Consider the following 23,437-nt stretch of genomic DNA (forward strand, 5'->3'; position numbering starts at 1 on the left):
CCCATTCTCTGGATTTTTTTCACTCTGTTGATAGTATCCCTAGATACTCAAGAGTTTTTAATTTTAATGAAGTCTAATTTGTCTATTTTTTTGCTCCTTGTGCTCTTGGTGTCATATTTAAGAAATCATTGCCAAATCCAACTTAATGAATATTCCCACTATGTTTTCTTCTGAGAGTTTTATAGTTTCAGCTCTTAGTTTTAGACTTTTGATCCATTCTGAGTTAATTTTTGCATATGGCAATGTAAGGGTCCAATTTCATCATTTTTCGTGTGACTATATCCAGTTTTCCCAGCACCATTTGTTGTAAAGACTATTCTTTCCCTGTTAAATGGTCTTGGCATCCTTGTCAAAAGTCATTTGACCATAGATCTGAAGGTTTCTTTCTGGGCTTTTATTTCTGTTCCATTGGTCTATATGTCTATCCTTATACCATTGCTATAATGTTTTGATTACTGTAGCTTTATAGTAAGTTTTAAAATCAAGAAGTGTGAGTCTTCCAGCTTTATTCGTCTATTTCAAGATTGTTTTGCCTATTCAGAGTCTCTTGGAATTCCATATAAATTTTAGCATGTGTTTTTCTATTCCTGTAAAAAACATCATTGGGATTCTATAGGGATTACACTGAATCTATGGATCACTTTGGGTAGTATTGTCATCTTCATATTAAGACTTTCGATACATGAATGCACGATGTCTTTGCATTTATTTAGATCTTCTTTAATTTCTTTCAGCAACATTTTGTAGTTTTCAGAGTACGAGTCTTATGCTTCTTTGATTAAAGTTGTTCGTAAGTATTTTATTGTTTTTTATGCTATTTAAATTTCCTCTTTTGTATGTTCACTGCAAGCTTATTGAATTACAACTGATTTTTCTGTGTCAATTTTGTATCCTGAAACTTTACTGAATTCATTTAATAGCTCAAAAAGGTTTTTATTTGTGGATTCTTTAGGGTTTTCCACATATAAGATCGTGTCATAGATCTGTGAATAGAGAGAGTTTTACTTCTTCCTTTCCAATTATGATGTCTTTTATTTCTTTTTCTTGCCTAATTGGTCTAGCTAGAACTTCCAGTTCTATGTTGAACAGAATTGGAGAAGGAAGGCATTGTTGTCTTGTTTTTGATCTTAGGGGTAAAATTTTAGTCTTTCATCCTTGAATGTGATGTTAGCTGTGGGTTTTTTGTATATGGCCTTAATCATGTTGAGGAAGTTCCCCCTTCTATTCCTAGTTTTTTGAGTGTTTTTATCATGAAAGGGTATGAAATTTTGTTAAATGCTTTTTCTGCATCAATTGAGATGTTAATGTGGTTTTTCTCCTTCATTCTGTTAGTGTGGTGTTATTACATTGATTATTTTCTCATGTTGAATTTCCTTTGCCTTCTGGGGATAAATCTCCTTTGGTCATAAGTGTAATCTTTTTAGTAGGCTGCTCAATTTGGTTAGTATTTTGTTAAGGATTGTTACATCAGTTTGTTAGTATTTTGTTAAGGGTTTTTACATTTAAATTCATAAAGGATATTGGCCTGTAGTTTTCTTGTAGTGTCTCTGTCTGGCTTTGATATCAGAGTAATGCTGGCCTCAAAGGAAATGATCACTTCTTTTCAGTTTCTTGGAGTAGTTTGAGAAGGATTCTTTTTAATTCTTTAAATATTTTGTAGACTTCACCAGTAAAGATATCTGGTCCTGGGCTTTTCTTTGTTGGAAGTGTTTTGATTACTGATTCAAACTGCTTGTTTGTTGAATGTCTATTCATATTGTCTAATTTTATGGAGTCTGTTTTGGTAGTTTGTATGTTTATGAGAATTTGTACGTTTCGTTAGGTTATCCAATTTTTTGGTGTACAGTTCATAGTAATCTCTTATAATCCTTTTTATTTCTGTGTAATTGGTAGTAATGTCATCATTTTGATTTCCAATTTTAGTAATTTGTCTTCTTTTTTTTTCAGTCAATCTAGCTAAAGGATTTATTTTGTTGATCTTTTCAAGGAACCAAATTTTGCTTTTGTTGACTTTCTCTGTCTTTTTCTAATCTTTATTTTGTTTACGCTCTAATCTTTATTATTTTCTCCCTTCTGCTACCTTTGGGTTTAATTTGCTCTTCTTCTAATAAAGCATACAGTATTGCTAGTAAAGCATACAGTTAGTTTGTTGATTCTTGAGATCTTCTTTTATTGTAGTTTTTATAGCTATAAATTTCTTTTTAGCACTACTTTTGTTGTCTCCTGTAGGTTTTGATATGTTGTATTTTTGTTTTCATTTGTTTCAGGGTATTTTCTGATATCTTTTGTGATTTTTTTCTTTTACCCATTGATTATTTGAGTGTACTATTTAATTTCCACCTACTTGTGAATTTTCTAGTTTTTTTTCCCGTTATTGATTTCTAGTTTCATTCCATTGTGATTGGAAAACATACTTTGTATTTTAATCTTTTTAACTTTATTAAGACTTATTTTGTGATCTTACTAGTGTCTGTCATGGAGAGTGTCCGTTTGTGCTTGAGAAGAATGTACGTTCTCCTGTTGTTAGGTGGAGTATTCTGTATATATCTGATAGGCTGATACACTAGGTGTATAGTGTTGTTTAAGTCCTCTATTTTCTTTATTGGTCTTCTGTCTGGTTATTCTATCCAGTGTTGAAAGTGAGGTATTGAAGTCTCCAATTATTGTAGAACTGTCTATGTCTTCTTTCAGTTCTGTTAGTTTTTACTTAATATATTTTCACCCTTTGTTGTTAGGTATATACATAATTGTTATATCTCAATCTTTTATCAATATATAGTGTCCTCCTTTGTCTTCTGTAACCTTTCTTTGACAATTTTAGTCTCTTTCGTCTAACAAAAATATAGTTATTCCAGCTCTCTTTGGTTACTGTTTGCATTGAATACCTTTCTCTGTCCTTTTACTTTCAGTCTGTTTGTGTCTTTGTATCTAAAATAAGTGTCTTGTAGACAGCATATAGATGGACCATATATATATATATTTTTTTATTTTTTGGGGGGGAAGATTAGCCCTGAGCTAACAGCTGCTGCCAATCTTCCTCTTTTTGATGGGGAAGACTGGCCCTGAGCTAACATCTGTGCCCATCTTCCTCTACTTGATATGTGGGATGCCTGCCACAGCATAGCTTGCCAAGTGGTGCCATGTCCACACTTGGGATCTGAACCGGCGAACCCCAGGCCACCAAAGTGGAATGTGTGAACTTAACCACAGTGCCACCGGGCTGGCCCCTGGACCATGTATTTTGAAAATCCATTCTGCCAGTCCCTGCCCTTTCGTTGAAGAGTTTAAGCTACTTTACATTTAAAGTAATTACTGATAAGAACTTAATTCTTCCATTTAGCTGTTGTTTTCTTTGTGTCTTGTTTCTTGTTGCTCAGTTCCTCCATTATTGCCCTTTTTGCACTTAGTTGATTTTTTGTAGTGTACCATTCTGATTCCCCCTTTTTTTCCTTTTCTGTAATTTTTAAATTTAATTTCTTAATTGTAATTCCCAAGTAACCATTAACATCTTAAACTTATAACAACCTAGTTTGAATAATACCAACTTAGGTCAATAGCATATAAACACTGTGATCCTATATATCTCCATCCTTTCCCTTTATGTTGTTATTGTTACAGATTACCTCTTTATATGTTGTGTGCCCATTAACATAGATTTATCATTTTTGTGTTGTGCCTTTGCCCTTTAAATCATACAGGAAAAGGCAGGAAAAAGAAGTTACAAATCAACAGTACAATAATCCTGTCTCTTATAACTTCATATGTACTTACCTCTACTGGTGTTCTCTATTTCATTTTATGGCTTTGAATTACTGTCTAGTATCCTTTCATTTCAGCCTGAAGCTCTCCCTTTGGCATTCTTGCAGAGCAAGTCTGCTAGTAATGAACCTCTTCAACTTTTGTTTATCTGGAAATGTGTTAATTTCTCCTTCATTCTTGAAGGATAGCTTTGCTGGATATAGAATTCTTGGTTGACAGATTTTTTTCCCCACCAGATTTTAAATACACCACTCCCAGTGCCGCTTGACATCATGGTTTCTGATGGGACATCAGCTTTTAATCTTATTGAGGGTCCTTTGTATGTGTCAGCTTGCTCCCCTCTTGCTTTCATGATTTTTTCTGTCTTTGAGTTTCGACATTTTGAATATATGTTTCAGTATGGATCTCTTTGAGTTTATGCTTTTTGGAGTTCATTGAGAATCTTGGATGTTTGTGTTCATGTTTTTCATCAGATTTGGGAAGTTTTCAGCCATTATTTCTTCAAATTTTTCTTTTCTCTTCTCTCCTGAGACTCCTATGGTGCCTATGTAGGTACACTTGATGGTATCTTACAGGTCCCTAAGGCTCTGTTCATTTTTTTCCATTCATTTTTTCTTTCTGTTCCTTGGATTGTATAGTTCTGATGTTCTTCAAGTCACTGATCCTTTTTTCTTCCTACTTAAATCTCCTGTTGGACTGCTCTAGTGAATTTTTCATTTTAGTTACTGTACTTTTGAACTCTGAAATTTCTGTTTGGTTCCTTTTTTTTTTTTTTAGATTGGGAACTGAGCTAACATCTGTTGCCAATCTTATTTTTCCTCTTCTTCTTCTTCTCCTCCCCAAAGCCCCCCAGTACATAGTTGTAGGTCCTTCTGGTTATGCTCTGTGGGACACTGTCTCAGCATGACTTGATGAATGGTGTCATGTCCACACCCAGGATCCGAATCAGTGAAAGCCTGGGCTGCCAAAGCAGAGCACGTGAACTCAGCCACTCGGCCATGGGGCTGGCCCTGGTTCCCTTCTATAATGTCTGTCTCTTTTGATATTCTCATTTTTTTCATACATCGTTTTCCTGATTCTCTTTAGTTCTTTGCTCTTGGTTTCCTTTAACCCTTTGAGCATATTTAAGAAGTTGATTTAACATCTTTGACTACTAATTCCGTGTTCTGGACTAATTCAGGAATGATTTCTGTCAAATGCTTGCCTTCTTGTGAATGGCCTATGCTTTCTTGTTTGTTTCTGTGCTTTGTAATTTTTTGTTGAAACCTGGGCATTGTATTATAATGTAGTAACTCTGAAAACTGGATTCTGCCACTCCACAGGTCTGTCTTGGTTGTTGAGGACTGCTACCATCCATTTGTGACTTTGCCAAACTATTTTTGCAAATATATACTCCTGGTTGAGTGTGGTCATTGAAGGTTTTATTCCATTATCTTTGTAGTCAGCTAGTAACCTGACAAAGATTTTCTTTAATATCTGGCTCAAACAACGAGAAAAAAACATTGCTCTTTCTCTAAATCTTCCAATAGATGCTGGTGCAAGAGCCCCCTGCCAGCCCCAAAGGGCCTAAAGAAGGCAAGTGTCTGCATCTGAGCCAGTCTCTCAAAGGTTCTATCAGACAGACCAAAATGTGCAACCCCCAGTTTTTTATGTCAAGGTTCCCCACTGTCTGCCCTAGCTCCAACCAGCTGCTCTAGGAATGTGGGTTACTGTTGTCATTACTGGAACAGGACCAAGGAGTGGGCAGTCTTGACTCATTTGCTCGTGTGCTTCTGCTATCAAGATCAGCAACCTTTCCCTTCAGCGAGCACTCCCCTGGTTATTGTAAGTGTCCAGTCAAGTTCCAGAGCTCTGAGATAGTTGATTCTGGTAGTTTTTTCCAGTTTACTGGTTGTTTTTAGTGGAAGAACCAACCACAGTAGCTTTCTACTATGACATCTCAAGTCAGATATTGTCTTTCTAATGTGGTATTTATGATCAGAGGAAAATCCTTGGTAGATTTTTTTTTTTTCCTAGTTTGTGTGTTTGACTATTCATACTATCAAAGGAGAAGAATCAGCCTCGGGTTTGAACACATAAAAGATTAAGATATTTAAATGTTTGGGGAAAAAATCTATAAGCATGATTGAAATTTTATTTCAGTGCTCTGTCAGTGTTTATCCAATAACTGTTTTATGCAAATAAGAAATTTGTGTTTCTAGTGAAAAAAATTAATTTTTAAATGTTATTCCTCATTAAGTATGGTTAGCTTAAGTGTCCTAGAGAGCATCAGATGCTTATCATGATTTAATTATTGTGGGAAAAATAATAGAAATTTTGCTTACCAGCCACTTAATGACGTCCCCTTATTTTCAGTAGGTTTAATTTAAAGCCATAGTCACTGCAGAAAATGTTATAAAGAAATAAACAAAAATATCTTTATTGTGAAGTCATGTTATTCTACTTGATATTTCAGAAAGATTGGCAATAGCAGGGTTAAATGGAAAAGTACTAGTCTGCCATTTCAATCTTAATTGAATCTAAACTTTGAATTGAATTGAAACTAAGATTTGAATCTAATTTTGATCTAAACTTTACAATGCCCTATTATACATGTAAATTTTGCTTCTTTACCTAAAGAAAAGTCATTTAGGCATTTTAAAAACAATCTTTAGCTTTTTTTCCAACTTGTTTGGCAATTATTAATGAGAAGTTGCTTTAAGAATGTTTCAAAAATATAAGAAAATTACCACTCTAATAAGTCCTTTAATATTAGAGAAGTTTGAGTTATAAGGAAAACTTGTATCCAAAGATTTTCTTACTTGAAGTGCCAAAAGGGCCGCAATATGACACCATTTTTACAGGTAAATACTCATAGTAGAGGTTGTAGTTTGGGACTGTTTACAGCTTTACAGCTGTTGTCTTTTTTTAAAAAACTGTGTGTTTATGTGTTTCGCATTCCTGCAGCAAAACTCAGTTGGCATTCTAGAAAGGTTATCTGTAAGTAAGTAGAATAGTTACATTTTTAGGTTAAAAAAAGAAAATTTTTCTTAATTGTATGGCAGGCAGTCCCAGATCAAGTTTAGCCCTAGGTGATAAAGTAAGATAACACATTACAGGTTCTTTTAAGCACTCATAGTTGGGAACTGATTTTGAACATTTTCAGCTATCCTTTGTATATGGAGAGTTATATGCAGTCATTCTGAGTATCATTTATTGCGTTTTTACCTTTTAAAATTTGATCTAGCTATGACCAAAAGCTAGAAGTCTTTTTGACAACTAGAAAAGCATAAAAGTTGTTTTGCATTATACACACACACACATACATATATGTATATATTTGAATGGGTATATATATATATATGGAGTATATATGTGTGTGTATAAATATATGTGATAAGTAAAAAAACTGAGTAGAATAATGGAATAGAGAGAGGTCAGGAAAGAGCCCTCTGAAGAGTAACATTTATGGTGAACTTTGAGCATTTATAATAGTTTACTATGTAGTTAAGTCTTTAAATTATTAAAATGTTTGTGGAGTTTTTATTTCGGGTTTATTTTACATTATAGCACATTTACTTTTAAGGTGAAAATAGCTTTTTTAGTGGCATGAATTAAATATAAAACTAAAAACTTAGGCATTCATCATAAATTACATTATTAACATTGTTAACCTATCTTAATATTCATGAAAATGGTAGTGTAAAGATCTTAACAATCCTAAATAAAAGTTTTTTATTAAACTAGATAAAATATTTTAACCAAACTCTTCAGGGTTTTGATTTTAGGAAATCAGTAATTTAGCACTGCTTTATTACAATATATTATAGATTAATTAATCTTAAATCTAATGTAAATAGTAATTTTGCTTTGCAAAAGCTATTTTTACTGTAGCATTGTGTGTGTTTTTGTCCTCAGCTAATCAGGGTTTAACTGCAGATTGGACACAGGTGAAAAGAGAATTAGTCAACTAGAAGATAAGTTAGAAAATATTCAGCAACATAGATTTGTCTTTTTGGTGTTATGACCAAACTAAGCCTAAGGAATAGGAGATTTTAAATATTTTACCAAGTATATCTCTTCTTTAGAGCATATTGGTGAATTAGAGTGTAGTTACAAGTTTTGCTGTTTTAATTTGTGTGGTTTTTATATTTTTGTTATAGTGTTTTGTTTTTTAAATAAGTATTTAAAATGGAGTTGGTAAACTATCACTTACAAATTTGTACTTGGTACCTTCCCTCCAGCCTTTGAGCAAACAAAAACTATTCATAATTAATATCTTATGCAGAGTTCACTTGTTCTGCATACTCAGCTACTTAAAATAGAGCCTTAGAATGAGAAAATAAGCAAAATACCTACAGATTCAAAATAGATATCTAGAGCTGGATGGTAAAACATGTGTTTTAGCATAGGGGAGTTATGAGGCCCTTACTCTTAGTTGGCTAATGGTTATAATGTGCTTGATAATCTGATAAACTAGCTCACCACAAGTAAAAATTGTGAATTAGAAAAAAGTTATGGGTAAATTATTTAGGAATTGGTTTTGGCAGCATATACTTTGTTTGATCATATCTAAGACTCCACTATGAATTATACCATTGGTGTATGTACCATTAAGAAGAAAGAAAGCTGTCAATTATATTTTGACATCCTATTAATTGTGAGATACATCCTGATTTCAGAGATGTTAAAATGTGGGGAAAAGGTAAATGGTAATTCTAGTTTTAAATCTCAGTTCTATCATTTATTATTTGTTTGACTTCAGTCAGGGAACTTCTTTGAGCCTGTTTGCTTGTTTGTGAAAATGGGGTAGTATAGTCTACTCTTTAGACTTAGGAAGACTAAATGAATTAAGACATTTGAAAGTGTCTAGTGTGGGATAGGTATCTGATACATGTTTATTTGACTTTCATTTCTTCCTTCTAAAACTTGGCATTGTTGTGCTAATAGGAAGAGACTCATGACAGCTGACCAGGGGAAAAAACAAAACAAAACGCCATTATATTGGCTAAGACCTTAAAGAAGAAAATTCCTATTGGAGCTGTTTAATAAAGTGGCAAACATCATTCTTTATTCTCTCTCCACCCCCTCGTCACCTCTCCTGTCCCCCTGGTTATAGCTGAAGATATCACTGTCTGGTTCCAATATGATGATTGATATTTATAGTGATGGAACCTATCCATCAACACAGTGTTGATATTTTCACTATATTGATTTTTGAAAAGCACCTTTTAAGGAAATTTCCACTCCTTCTAAATTTAGTTGTGATGCTTAAAATCTCAATCTGAGTTTTGTAGAATTTGTGGTCCTCTGATGATTCTATGTAAATATAACATATCAGTGAGGATCTTTTTAAGGCAGGGGTTGGATTTTGTCATGTTTGGTGGAAGTGAGAATTCCTCATTATATTCCTATTTGGAGGATTCTCGGTAAACCCAGAATGACAGTTTTCTTGAGCTGCAAAATATTCATACTTTTAATTTTGTGTTCATTCTGTTCTGTTCTTTCAGGATATTTCAGTCACATTTAATTGATAGGATGAAAAAGTTTAAGAGAAGACTATCCCTCACGCTTCGAGGAAGCCAGACTATTGATGAATCATTGTCTGAACTGGCTGAACAAATGACTATTGAAGAAAACAGCAACAAGGATAATGGTAAGTATTTGAGAGTATGAGAAGGGGGGAGAGATGCTTACCCCTTTTAATTATTTTATAAATAGTAGGCAAATTTACTTTCCTAATTACTTTCTAATAGCTTCCTTTTGTTTATTTCTCTGTCTTGTTCCCTAGTTCTTAGGAAAGAGAAAACTACGTGACTTTTACTTGCTTATTTACTGGAATGTTCCACTCTTACTCCAACAGTGTTGTTATCCCTGGTCACAAACCCTGATGAATTCTCCTATCCCATTTATCTTTCCATTTTCCATTGGTTCTTAAGTAAGAATTCCTTGTATAACATTATCCTTGTTGTTAAGTAACTATTTTTAAATTAACATTTAAATATTTTTGTTATTCTTATAACTTAAGTTAATACAGCTTAAAAGTGCATAGTAAGTCTGTGAAATGGAGGCTTCATTATAGTTTTATAGCGTTATATGCATATTGACTTTCCATATAGATTACAAGGTTCATCACATGAGTGAATCTTAGTTTTCTTATTTTATGTGTACCATAGAATCTATCCATCCTATTGAGAGCGCTTATAGTAGATAGGCATACAGTAGTCCTCCATTATCTGTGGTTCACTTTCTGTGGTTTCAATTACCCATGGTCAGCCGCAGTCTGGAAGCAGATGATCCTCCTCCTGATTATTGTCAGAAGGTCAATAGTAGCCTAACACTATGTCATAATGCCTATGTCATTCATCTTACTTCATCTCATCATGTTGGCATTTTATCATCTCACATCATCATCAGAAGAAGGATGAGTACAGTACAAAACAATATTTTGAGAGAGAGAGAGAGACATAATTTTATTACAGTATATTGTTATAATGTTCTATTTTATTAGTTGTTGTTAATCGCTTACTGTGCCTAATTTATAAATTAAACTATCATAGGTATGTATAGGAAAAAACATAGTATGTATAGGGTTTGGTACTATCCACAGTTTCAGGCATCTACTGGGGGTCTTGGAACATGTCCTCTGAAGATAAGGGGGCGACTACTCTACAGTGTTTCACATGTTTTGACAGTTCTTTTTACAGTATAAAGTAGTAGCACACAGATGTTGATATGAAAAAAAGAGCTTGTTAAATTGAATGGATTAAAATGCAAAATTCTGATAAATTTTACAGAACAGAGCTACCTATTCAAAACCGAGATAGCCCTAGGGATGCCATGATAATAACTAGGAAAGAGCTTACAGGAATGCCTGCCAGTGTGTCATGATGTGCAGATTCTCTGGCAAGCCTTCCTTGCCTGTGCCTGAAATTCTTCTGTTAGAGATTTCTAACAGTGGGTGAAAGCATGAATACCCTTACCCCCTCCAGCTGAATGCAAATGACTTTGTTGTGAGAGAGGGAAAGGTATCATGGAAAGGGCTCTGGATTTTAAGTTAAAAGTCATTGCTTGGAATTTGGGATACACTTATACGCTTACTAGTTTGTATTACTCTGGGTAAGTAATTTAGCCTACCCAAGCTTCAGTTTGTCTCTTTTCCTGTCATTATTTACTCAGAGTCATCTGGCTCATTGTGATACTGGAGAGGAGATACAGATGAGTTCATTAGAAACTTTAATAATTTGGGTACAATTTACCTATATGTAGGAGGGAAACATTTTGCATTTGGGTCAAATCTCAAAGATGATTTTACAATGTTTTACTTTTATTCCTCTTGCTGGGAGCGAAATCCTTAATTCTCTCTCATACCCTCTTTGAATTCTTGGTATTAATTAAGCCCCAGAACAAAGGTGTTCATTCTTATGATGGAAGAGTCTTGGTAACTATTTGCCAGTGATGTTTGGGAGTAAAAGAAGCACAATATACAACTTGATAGATGGTTTCTGGGACATGTTCTTAATTGGTATTTAACAACAAGAAAACCTCTCCTTGAAAAAAAAAAGAGTGAGTCAAAGAAGATGCATATACTTTTTGGAGAGCTAATTAATGTTTTAGATTAATTACATGTTTTCTAGAATATTTTAGCATTGTCTTAAAACATGCTTAATATGGTGAAACATTGAACTTTTTTTTTCCAAGTAGTACATATTGTTTACTTTATTAAAACTTCTTTTATTATAGTAGTAATATTAACGTGAAGTAGAGAAGAGAAAATAGGAGCTATATTGAGTTTCCTCTTAACCTGAGTTACTTGAAATAATACTTATGAAGATGTCATAATAGACATTAATTCCTCTTGGGTTACAGATGCTGGTAGCATAGGCCGTCTCTGAGTTATAATTTGCTATTGCTTATTCCCTATGTGTAATAGCACATTGACTTCACCAACAGCTTTGACAAAGATTCTCTACCTTTTTGGTCATCTGTCAGTGCTTGATAGCTGATTCCAGCATATTCTTTCTTTATGGAGTTTATCTTAGAGCATAAAAAGCTCCTAAGATCACAGTCTGTGTCTGAATATGGTTTAATGAACGAGAAGTGGTAGACTATACTTTTTAAATGATCTTCTCACAAATGATGTAACCAGCTTGTGAAGCAAGTGGTCTTTGTCTAACAGCCATATAGTGGCAATGCTAGTTAAAGAGGAGGCAGAATGTAGTTTATGATTGCCCTAAGTAAACAGCCTTTGAACCAATTTTTGATCTCTTGTCTCTTGTTCATCACATGCATGAGCACAATTCCGTTATTCTTGCACTATATATAGACAGGTGGCTCTCATGCATACTATAGAACAAATCAAATGGAGAAGTACACATATATAGGGATAAGACTATAAAAATCTTAGAAAAATTATCATGCATATGATACATTAGGTTATACATATAGGCACATGTACTCTCACTCATACATATTCTATCCCCATCCAAATAGAATTTGAACTGTTATCTTTGTCATTTTGATAATTGAGTCATACTGTGAAGGCTTTAACTCAGTTATAAATGTATAATATAATTATAGTTCACATTAGAGTGCCTGTCTAGAGAAGCTAGTGTGTTTGCACGTTGACAGGTAGATTGAACCCAGGGAAAGAGGAATCTTGAATTTATATTTAGTATATTAAAATAAGTTGAAAGTTTGCAAACTTGGTTGATTTATGCATACTGACTTTAACTCAATACAGTTTTTCTAAATATGAAATAAAAGTTTTGCACAATAATTTGCAGAGTGAGGTATAAGAAATATTATTTCTAAAGTACCTTCAAGGAAAACGAATTCTGAACACATCAGATTTTTTTAGTAACTGAACAGATATTGAATATTTAATCTTTTTAAAACTGTCAAAAATTAATTCATCTCAATTCCTCAAAAGTTGGAAATAGAATTACCATATGACCCAGCAGTTCTATTCCTAGGGATATATCCAAAAGAGTTGAAACAAGTATTCAAACAAAATCTTGTACACTAATGTTTATGTACATAGCAGCACTATTCACAGTAGCCAAAGGTGGAAACAACCCAAATGTCCATCAACACATGAATGTATAAACAAAATGTAGTATATCCCTAGAATGGAATATCGTTCAACCATAAAAAGAAACGAAGTACTCATACGTGCTACAATGTGGATGGACCTCGAAAACTGAAAGCATCCAGACCCAAACGGTCACATATTCTATGATTCCATTTACATGAAGTATCCAGAATAGGTAAATCCATAGAGACAAAAAGCAGATTAGTGGTTGCCAGGGACTCAGGAGAGGAAGAATGGGGAATGACTGCTTAATAGATACAGGATCTCCTTTGGTAGTAAGGAAAATATTTTGGAATTAGACAGAAGTGATGGTTGCACAACATTGTAAATGTACCAAATGCCACTGAGTTGTACACTTTAAAATAATTAATTTTATCTTATATGAATTTCATCTCAATAAAAACATTTAGTTCATCTGAGAAATACCTTTTCCTCATAGATTCTCAATTTGCTTGGTAAAAGTCTTAATACTGTTTTAGACATATCACGGAAAGTTATATTTCAGGATCTTTAAGTAGTTAGCATTACTGTATAATGAGCAGATATATTCAAATTATTTAATTTGATGAGGAGGATAGGTGACAATTTAAATATGATGGAGAGAATAGATCACAAATATAGAAGGGCAAAAATAATGTTTTATTATACTGTTTGGGCCTTCTAAGCACAGCTACAACAAAAGTTACTTCTTTTGACACAGCTGCAATCCTGCAGCTATGAAGATGAACTGCATCTTCATGTTCCCCAGAAGTATGATAAACTTAACTCAGTGTCGCTTCTCATGATTGTTTAAGATTTGAAGTAACCCCAAAAGGCAAAGATTGAAATGGTCTACTTTTGCAGATACTCCAGTTTCTTGTCCTTGCTCCTCAGTCTGTGCACTGGAGCAATGTATCATGTCGTTTGGAATCAACAAGCCGAGTTTTATGGATATTACAAGACTTTGTCTTACTCTCGGGTTTCTTCCTTTCTCCTGCTGATTGATACATGGTAGCAGTGACAGTTTTTGACAATGTTGGATGACATGGGGGTTGTAAATAGTGCTAACTCCTACAGATAGCACAAAGTCCTTGAGAGGAGGAGGGTGAAAGCACAGACATCATTGGATGTATATAGGGTCTGGAATAGGATCAGGCTAATACTAGTGTTTAAAAGAGCAGGATTAGGAACAAGGAATGAGTTAAGGCTACAGATTAGGCTAAGAAATTGCATGTTCCTGATCATAGTAGTTCACATCATCAGAAGATCACATAATCAGAATAAATAAGATGCCAAATAAATTTCTTAGTGGAATCATGATTACCACATTGTTAAAAATCATTGGAAATCCTTAGTTGGAACTAATTACTTTTTAGAATAAGAAAGATCTGCTGCAGATTTTCATTTGGATTTCCATTACTTTCTTAAGCATATTGTAAAATACACATAACCTGTAATTTCCTATTTTAACATGTTCAGTTTTAGTGGCATTAGGTACCTTCACATTGTTGTGCAACCATCACCACTGTCCATCTCCAGAACTTTTTCATCATCCCAAACTGAAACTCTGTACCCATTAAACAATAACCCCTGTTCTCCCCTCCCCTCAGCCCCTAGTACCACTGTTCTACTTTCTGTCTCTCTGAATTTGCCTTTTCAAGATACCTTGTATAAGTGGAATCATACAATATTTGTCCTTTTGTGTCTGACTTATTTCACTTACCATAATGTCTTACAGGTTTCCATTACTTTTTAAAATACAGAGTATTATTATCTTATTGAACTGTCCAGTTAATTGCTGTCATAATCTTGAAATGTTAGAATATTTTATGATTCGCCCATAGGCCCCATTCTCTTCTCTGTTTGCTCTCCCTGGGTGACCTCATCCAGTCCTATGATTTCAACTAGTGTGTAAATGCTGACTACTCCTGAATTTATATCTCTGATCAAGATTTTTGTCTGGATTTCTAGATTCATATCCAAATGCATACTTGGCTTCTGCACATAGATGTCTAATAGGAATCTCAAACTAAATATGACCACATCAGAATTCTTTGTGTGTGTGTGTGTGTTAGGAAGATTGGCCCTGAGCTAATATGTGTTGCTAGTCTTCCTCTTTTTGGTCCCTGAACTAACATCTTTGCCAGTGTTCCTCTACTTTGTATATGGGATGCCACCACAGCATGGCTTGAGCAGTGTGTAGGTCTGCACCCAGGATCTGAACCTCCAAACCCCGAGCCAGCTAAGCGGAGTGTGCGAACTTAACCACTTATGCTATTGGGATGGTCCTTCAGAATTCTTGATTTCCTTCCCCCAAAATCCGCTTGTACTCCAACTTCCCTCACTTAACCTAAATAAAACAAAATAGTTACTGCTAAAAATCCAGGAATTATCCTTGATTCTTTTCTCTCCTTTATCTTTCTGTTCTCCTCTTTTTTCCTATTCTGCCATTTTAGCTTCCTATATATTTACTACATAAATAACTATTAAAAGCTCACTATTAATGAGACTCATTTATATACTTGATTATACATGATTCAAATTACTGCCTTTTCACATAGCATATTTCATATATTTTTCATAGTTGCTCTGCTGGGGATTTAAAAATTTTCTTTGGGTAGATGTTTTTAATATAGGTCCTCACTAAAAGCTGGGTGGGAGAATGTGTATAAAAGTAATTTTGCAGCCATGTCTGCTGGCCTTTCAGTTTTGCTTTTGTAATATATCCTAAATCTGTCTGTTTCTCTCCATGCTAGTTCAGGCCAGCATCATTTGTTGCTTAGGGTACTAGAGTAGTCTCCTTCTTCTGTTTCCCTTCAGTTGATTCCCTATCATCTGTTCTCCAACAGCATCCACAGGGATGTTTAAAATTTTTTTTATTTTTTAAAGATTGGCAACAGTTGTTAGCTCAGGTGCCAATCTTCTTCTTTTTTTTCCCTCCTTCTTCTCCCCAAAGCCTCCCAGTATGTAGTTGCATATTCGAGTTGTAAGTGCCTCTGGTTGTGCCATGTGGGATGCTACCGCTGCATGACTTGATGAGCGGTGCCATGTCTGCACCCAGGATCCGAACCGGCAAAACCCTGCACCACCAAAGCGGAGCGTGCGAACTTAACCACTCGGCCACTGGGTTGGCCCCCAATTTTTTTTTTTTTTTAATAATTATAGATTCAAAGGAAGTTGCAAAGATAGTACAGAGATGTCCCTTGTACTCTTCTCTCAGGTCCCCCTTTGGTTTCATCTTCTGTAACTATAGAACATTATCAAACCCAGGAAATTAACATTGGAATAAAATGTGAGCATAGTTCTGTGTCATTTTATCACATGTATAGATTTGTGTATCCACCACTACAATCGGGATGAAGAGCTATCTCATCTCCACAAAGAGATCCCTCTCATGCTACCTGTTTATAGTCATCCCCCCCACCACGTTCCACTATCCCTGACCACTCAGTGATATTTTTAAAACATGACTCGGGTCATATTACTACCTACTTCAAAGCTACCATAACTGCTTCCAGTCAGAATAAAATTCAAACTTTTATGATGACGTGCAAACCTTCTTCTCTCTCTGACCTCACTTAATAACACTGTTCCCCTTATAATTAAATACCACAGCTACACTTCCATCTTTCTGTAGCTCTAATATAGTGGTTCTCAAAGTGTGATCCCTGGACCAGCAACAGCAGTATCCCCTGGAAATTTGTTAGAGATGCAAATTTTCAAACTCCATGCCAGACCTACTGAATCAGGAAGTCTAGGGGTGGAGTCCAGCAATCCTGTGTTTTAACAAGTCTTTGAAGGTGACTCTGAAACATGCTAAAGTTTGAGGATGACTGCTCTAACAAGTCAAACTCTGCCACATGTCAACTTCTGCAGTAGCTTTTCCTTCTGTCTGGAATACCTTTTAACCCATCACTCACCCATATTCCCATTACTGGCTCTTTCTTGCATTTATATCTTTCTTAAAAATCCCTCTACAGGAGCTGGCCCTGTGGCCAAGTGGTTAAGTTTGCACACTCCTCTTTAGTGGCCCAGGGTTTCACAGGTTTGGATCCTGGACTTGGACCTAGCACTGCTCATCAAGCCATGCTGAGGTGGCGTCCCACATAGCTCAACTAGAAGGATATACAACTAAAATATACAACTACATACTGAGAGGCTTTGGGGAGAAGGGGGAAAAAAAGAGGAAAATTGGCAACAGCTGTTAGCTCAGGGACAATGTTTAAAAAAAAAAAAAAAACCCCTCTACAGAGAGGACTTTCCTCAATATCCAGTGTAAAATAGCTGCTCATTTATTTCCTGTCATATCTCTTTATTTTACTCTTTCGTATATTGCCTGTCATCGTCTTATATTTTTCTTATTCATTAGTTTCTTATCTGTTTTTCCCTCCGTTAGCTTTTATAGTCTCAAAGAGTAGTACCTTGTTTGTTTTGTTCATCTCCTGATGCCCAGGGCCTGGAGTAGTGCTTGTTAAATGGTAGGCAAACAATAAATATCCCCTGAATTATTAAATGTTGTTAGCTATATTCCCCAGGAGTATAAAATTATATTCCCCAGGACAACTTTACAGAGCAACTAAAACAAATGTTGTCTATAGGCAGAATATTTATACATTTTATTACGATTCCAGATATGAAATATAATCTAGAAAGAGAAAAAATTCCTACATGTTCTTTCCTTTATCCCACAGTGCTTGTACCTATTTAATTTATGCATTTATATCAGATACCCCCTCCCCCTTCATCATTAAATCACTGGTTATTTTATTAGGCTTAAGTTAAGATCCCCAAATCCTTGATCAGCCAGCTGCTGCCCAGGAATGTACAGGCCATGGGACACTTTGGACAGATATTCTCCATCACTGGTTAAGCACTCCCCCTACTTCCAGTCTAGTGTTCTACCCAGATTAGACGACCCTTTTGCCCTATCTTCCCTCTGCTCTCTCCTCCTAGGCAGCAGTTATCAATGGTAGAAGTACAGGCCAAGTGGTCTGCTTGGCTCATTTTTCCTAAGCCCATACTTTGGTCTTGTTCTGTGGATCTGAGCTACCCACCCCCTGCCAACTCTTCCTTGGTGTCTGATTAGCCTTTAGAGGTAGAGGAATCCCCTCAGCAGGACATATCCTTACTTCTGATTTTCAGCTACAGAAGAAAGGGAGACGATATTCAGAGGAGACTAGTTCCTTTTAAAATTCCTTTAGTATACTGCCAGTAAAAACATAATGCTAATACAAAAGACTAATTGTGTCACAGAAGACATCATGTCCTTAACCTTTATCAGAGCTCTTCTTTGGAGATGGAAGGGGGTCAAGTGATTCCCTGTAAACATCACAAAGCAAGATTTTCCCCATTTATAATTAAGTAACTTTTAAGTATTATGTTTTGAAAATATTTCTGCTTGGTTATAGGTATGTAATTTTCTTTTAGAACTATTTATATTAAAAATCCTGAGCCAGCCCTAATGGCCCAGCAGTTAAAGTTTGGTGTGTTGTGCTTCAGCGGCTGGGGTTCGGTTCCTGGGCGCAGAATCACACCACTTGTCTGTCAGTAGCCATGCTGTGGTGGCTGCTCACATAGAAGAACTAGAAGAACTTACAACTATACACAACTATGTACTGGATTTTGGTTGGGGAGGAGAGAAACCGAAAGGAGGAAGATTGGCAACAGATGTTAGCTTACAGCAAATCTTCCCCTGCAAAAAGAGAAAGAGAAAAAGGTTTTAAAAAAAAATGCCAAATTTGGGGTAATAAATTTTAGAACCTCTATACTGACCTGTACTCAAGTACTTCTGTTTTATTTACTGACTGACATACCTTTTTGAGTGTCTAGCAAATGTAAGTTACTTCAGGCCAGGACCATGTTTTTATATTCTACAGCATGCCTAATCGTAAGGCATTTGCAAGGCAGTCAGTAGATGTAGGAGTACTATAGAAACAATCTTGAGATGTATTAAAACAAGCAAATGGATCAAAAATCTATGGGCTATAATAATAGTTTTGTGATTGCTAACCAATTTTGGGTATATAAGAAATGGATAATTACTAGACCAATTTCAAATATTAAAAGTATTTTCCATAAGTATTTTTTCATAGAAATTATTTTAATTCTAGTACTTTGTATAGATAGCCAAAGAAATGAGGTTAAATATTATGATCTCTATTATAACCTTTCGTTTTGTTTTCTGCTTTGCTTTCTCAATCCTTCTCATGTGATCCTGGATCTTGGGCTGTTAATGGAATGATTCTTGGATGCTGTGAACCCCAGAGCCAATTGTGAAGAATGGCAGGCCTCCAACCTCTCACAGTATGCATTCCTTCCTCCACCAGTACACAGGATCCTTCAAGAAGCCCCCATTGCGGAGACCACATAGCGTTATTGGAGGAAGCCTTGGCTCCTTCATGGCGATGCCTAGAAATGGAAGCAGATTAGGTAATTTGTCTTTTTTTTTTTTTTAACTTTCTGACTGTAGGTCATGTACATAGCTATGTTTTAGTTGTATGGAAGTCAGCTAGCCTTTAATGCCTGATTTTTCTTATAAGATAAAAATCAAGTTGAGAATGAGAGAGAGAGCAGAAAGATGGAAGGTTCTAGAAAGGTAGTACTGCTGCTAATACAGAGGAGTAACATTTGAAAACCTGTCCACCAGAAAGAAGACAAAACCCTTAAGAGGTGGATGCAAGATTTCAAGATGAATGGTAGCCTAAGATGGTGCTTAATTTAGGGTCATACTTTAGTAATTCCAGATTATCACTGTATGATAGCCCAGTGCAATAATTAGTATATATGATTATCACCTGAGTTGTTATTCTTAGGTCACTATGTCGTTTTTAAATATCTGGGAAAAACATATATCTGCAAGTTCCTATTTGTTTATTTCCCTGGTCTTTTTGATGCTGTCTTATTTATTTATCATGTTTATTTTTTTAAATGATTTTAAGCATAATTATTTTATAGTCTCATGGCATAATTATATTTACTGAAGTTTCTGGTGGTTTTATTCTGCTGCTTGCTTAATCTGCTTACTCTTGCCATAGTAGATTATTTCCTCATTTGTTTTGTTACTTTTGGGAGTATGAGCCTATCTACAGTGGGTTTGATCTATGGGAAATGTATGTGTAGCCTTTATTGCTAGAGGTGTAAGCCTATAGAATGGTGTGCTGGAGTTGGCTCACACTGGTTCATGAGAGATGATTGTTAAATTTTCAGGAATTTTGCAAGCTGGTTGTTAAACACAGCCATTATTAAAATTTAAATTATATAAACTTACAATTAAATAAGCTAAATTAAAAACAAAGGTAATGAATATTCAAAAGTCATTATTTACTAATTATTTTGCTGCACTTTACTATTACCTGTGCTTTTGGGGTTATTTCTTTCTATTGTATCTGTGTAGTTAAAATACTATGTAATATTGTGGATGTTTCTCCCAGCTACATGTTCAGTGATGTCTTGTTGGTAGCTTGAATTTGGCCGTGGAGGGAGTATTTACCCCATAGAAACTGGAAAACACATCAGATCAGGGCTTGATTTATTGTGTTGTTGATTGTCTAGACCAGGGGATGGCAAACTTTTTCTTTAAAGGGCCAGATAGTAAATTTTTCAGGTTTTGTGGGCCACATATACTTCTGTTGCATATTTTTTTTCTTTTTTAAATAACTTTTGTAAGATGCAAAAACCATTTTTAGCTTAGGGGCCATACAAAAACAGGTCACGTTTGCTGATCCCTGGTCTAAACTTGAGAAAGTGATGACTATGTTAGTCACGCAGATTAAATTTAAAAGTATGTTGTCTCTGTAGCTGTTACATTGTGAATGGCACAAAAATTGAGCCATTTGAGAAGTAAATATTCCTCTACTACTCAAAAGCCTATTAACTGACTCAGCAAAGAATTTGCTTACACCATTGTCAAATGAGTGAAGTTTTGACATAAGGCTTTATTATACCAACCAGTATTCATGTCAGAACTACACTCGTTCGTTAATGACATGAGCAATTTCTTGCTTGAGTCAGATGCTACTCAAGTATTTATTCATAGTCTGAGATTAATATGCTCCTTTGTAGTCCTTGTGCAGTAGAGCAGATGTATGTTTCTTTTTTTTTTTTTGAGGAGCGTTGGCCCTGAGCTAACATCTGTTCCCATCTTCCTCTATTTTATATGTGGGACGCCTGCCACAGCATGGCTTGATAAGCGGTGCATAGGTCCACACCAGGATCTGAACTGGTGAACCCCGGACCGCCAAAGGGGAGTGATGAACTTAATTGCTGTGCCACCGGGCTGGCCCCCAGATTTGTGTTTTAAGTCCTCCTTTACTGAAGGATGTAGCTGAGACTTTGAGAGTCTCATGCCTTTCTATAAGAAGCTCTCACTTGCAGCTGGGACACCTGAGGCTTCATCTTTTTTTCCCAGTGTGGCAGCTCAGCCTAAGCACCTTCTTCCCAAGATCAGCAACCCCTCCCAAGATGGCCGATCAATTTATGCATAATAGCTTTGGGCTTTCAGTTCTTTCTTTGTCTTTGCTTCCTGGGTATTATCTTGCAAATTCAGCTATAAATTTTACAGTATTATTATATTTTATTCAATGTTTCCTTGAGGAAGGAAGATTTTCAGATTTTCCTGGAAATGGAAGGTGTAGTTCAATTATCTTAAACATTTTTAAAGTATAACAAAAGAATACTTAGCCTCAGATGTGTTAGATACTATCAGATTAGGAATCAGTCACCAATACACTGACTTTTACTGCTAAGTAAAATTTTTGTTCGGATCTCAGTATAAACTTTCTCTAGAAATCTCTGTGTAATTGAAGTATATTCTTTTAAAGTACATATTGATCTATTAAAACCTATTACTATTGCAACTGCTTATCAGTGTGTATAATGATTTTCTCAATAATGTGTTACTAAGACAAAATACAGAAATGTATGAATTCTAAGACTGATTTGATGAGATCCTTGAATTTAGTTTTTTGTCAAATAGTTCTCATTTTTATAAGCAAATATTGTTCCTTAAAAGTTCAAATTTGTAGTTATAAAATACTAATATTTGTTTTACATATTGATATTTCATAGAACATTTCATTTGAAAGAAAGAGTCCAGTTATCTAATCTATTCGTTGATTTTTAGTTTATATTCAATTTATTGGAATTTTTTTGAGCACCTTCTAAGTACGAAGCACTTTAAGTTGTGGTAATACAAAAATGAATAAGCCAAATCCTGCCCCCAACTATCTCATAACTTGATGTAAAATCACATGAACCAAAAACTGCTCTTCAGTGCAGTAGTTGCAGCCATAGTAGTCATCTGTGTCTGACAGTAGAAAAGAATTCACTGAGTGATGACACCTGACCATAGTTTTGAAGAATAAGTATGAGTTCACCGACAAATTGATAAAATGGAGGAAGTCATCTCTTACAGATAAGGAAAAAAAAGTATGTTAAAGTATTGCAGCATGAAACAACATGATACTTTTCGGGGAATGAATAAATTGTATAGAGAGAACTCATGGCAAGAGATGTGTTCGAGATCTAGCATTTGTTTCTGGTGGGCTACTCTTGCTAGATGAATTACAGGATGATTGACATGCAAATATATGAGCAGGTATATGAGTATACAAGTTTGTTTTTACTGTTTTTAATATTCTCAGATGGAATTAATCTCCCTCCCCTCTACTCCCATTTAACTTTTATCCCTATTGAAAAAATACCATAACCGACCTTGTATCACAGTTTAAATATGTCTTCCCCCCAACAGATTTTTGGCGGTCATAAATTCTTTTTTGTAGGTCTGGTACAAAGTAGATATTCAGTTTTTCAAAATTCGGTTCAATTTTTTGAATTGTTGTTGTTTTATTTTTTAACTCTTGTGGGAGGAGAAGCTGCATTAGCAGCTTTAAAAAAGTTTTTTAAAGAATATTCAAAGAACTGGCTCATTTGGCTGTAGACCCAATGGCACATTATTTAATGGAAAGAATACTAAACTAAGTAAAAGGCAAAAGACCAGGTTTCTCTTTTAGCTCTGCCTCTAAGCTGTATGACCTTTGAAAGTCATTTAACCTTTCAAGGTCTCAGTTCCCACATCTGGAAAATGAGAGAACTGGCTAAATAATTCTCAAGTATTATTTCTAGTCTATAACTTCATTATTCAATTCTGGATAATGACTTGAATGTTAGGTTTTTTCCATAACTTTTCATAATCTGAGCTTGTAAAAGGATTTTTTGCTACTATTTTAAAACATTTGAGTTATGTTTTGGTCTGTTATATACGCACACCTCTGGCACCCAGAATGTAGAAGACTTTGCTATGATTTTTATGTATTGGCTGTCTACGTCTTAACTGTAGTGATAATAAACTATGTGATAGAGTAGAGTATAATACTTATTTTCTAAGATAAATAATGTTTCATTTTCTGGTACAGATATTGTTCATGAAAATCTAAAAATGGGATCAGATGGTGAGAGTGACCAAGCTTCTGGGACATCATCTGATGAAGTCCAGTCACCTACAGGTGTTTGTCTTAGAAATCGTATACATAGACGGATCTCAATGGAGGTAACCATTTAAAAAACATAAATATTCTTGTATTTTTATGTTTGTGTGTATAAATACACATGCACACGTATATATCAGAG

The 23,437-nt window shown here is 35.0% G+C and overlaps 1 protein-coding gene across 6 annotated transcripts in view; it reads left to right on the plus strand.

Moving 5' to 3' along the window:
* The window catches only part of CDK17 (cyclin dependent kinase 17), a 122,798-nt gene that overhangs the window by 56,091 nt on the left and 43,270 nt on the right, over positions 1-23,437 (plus strand). For all 6 annotated transcript variants that reach the window (XR_006886212.1, XM_046646723.1, XM_046646725.1 and 3 more), the window contains exons 2-4: positions 9,249-9,394; positions 19,076-19,240; positions 23,224-23,357. Coding sequence is in view for 5 of the 6 variants with exons in the window: in XM_046646723.1 (XP_046502679.1) it covers positions 9,249-9,394; positions 19,076-19,240; positions 23,224-23,357 (445 nt within the window). In the remaining variant the exon portion in view is untranslated. The remainder of the gene's footprint in view (positions 1-9,248; positions 9,395-19,075; positions 19,241-23,223; positions 23,358-23,437) is intronic.

The sequence above is a fragment of the Equus quagga genome, chromosome 19 (genome assembly GCF_021613505.1).
Source record: "Equus quagga isolate Etosha38 chromosome 19, UCLA_HA_Equagga_1.0, whole genome shotgun sequence".
In the NCBI taxonomy this organism is placed as follows: domain Eukaryota; kingdom Metazoa; phylum Chordata; class Mammalia; order Perissodactyla; family Equidae; genus Equus; species Equus quagga.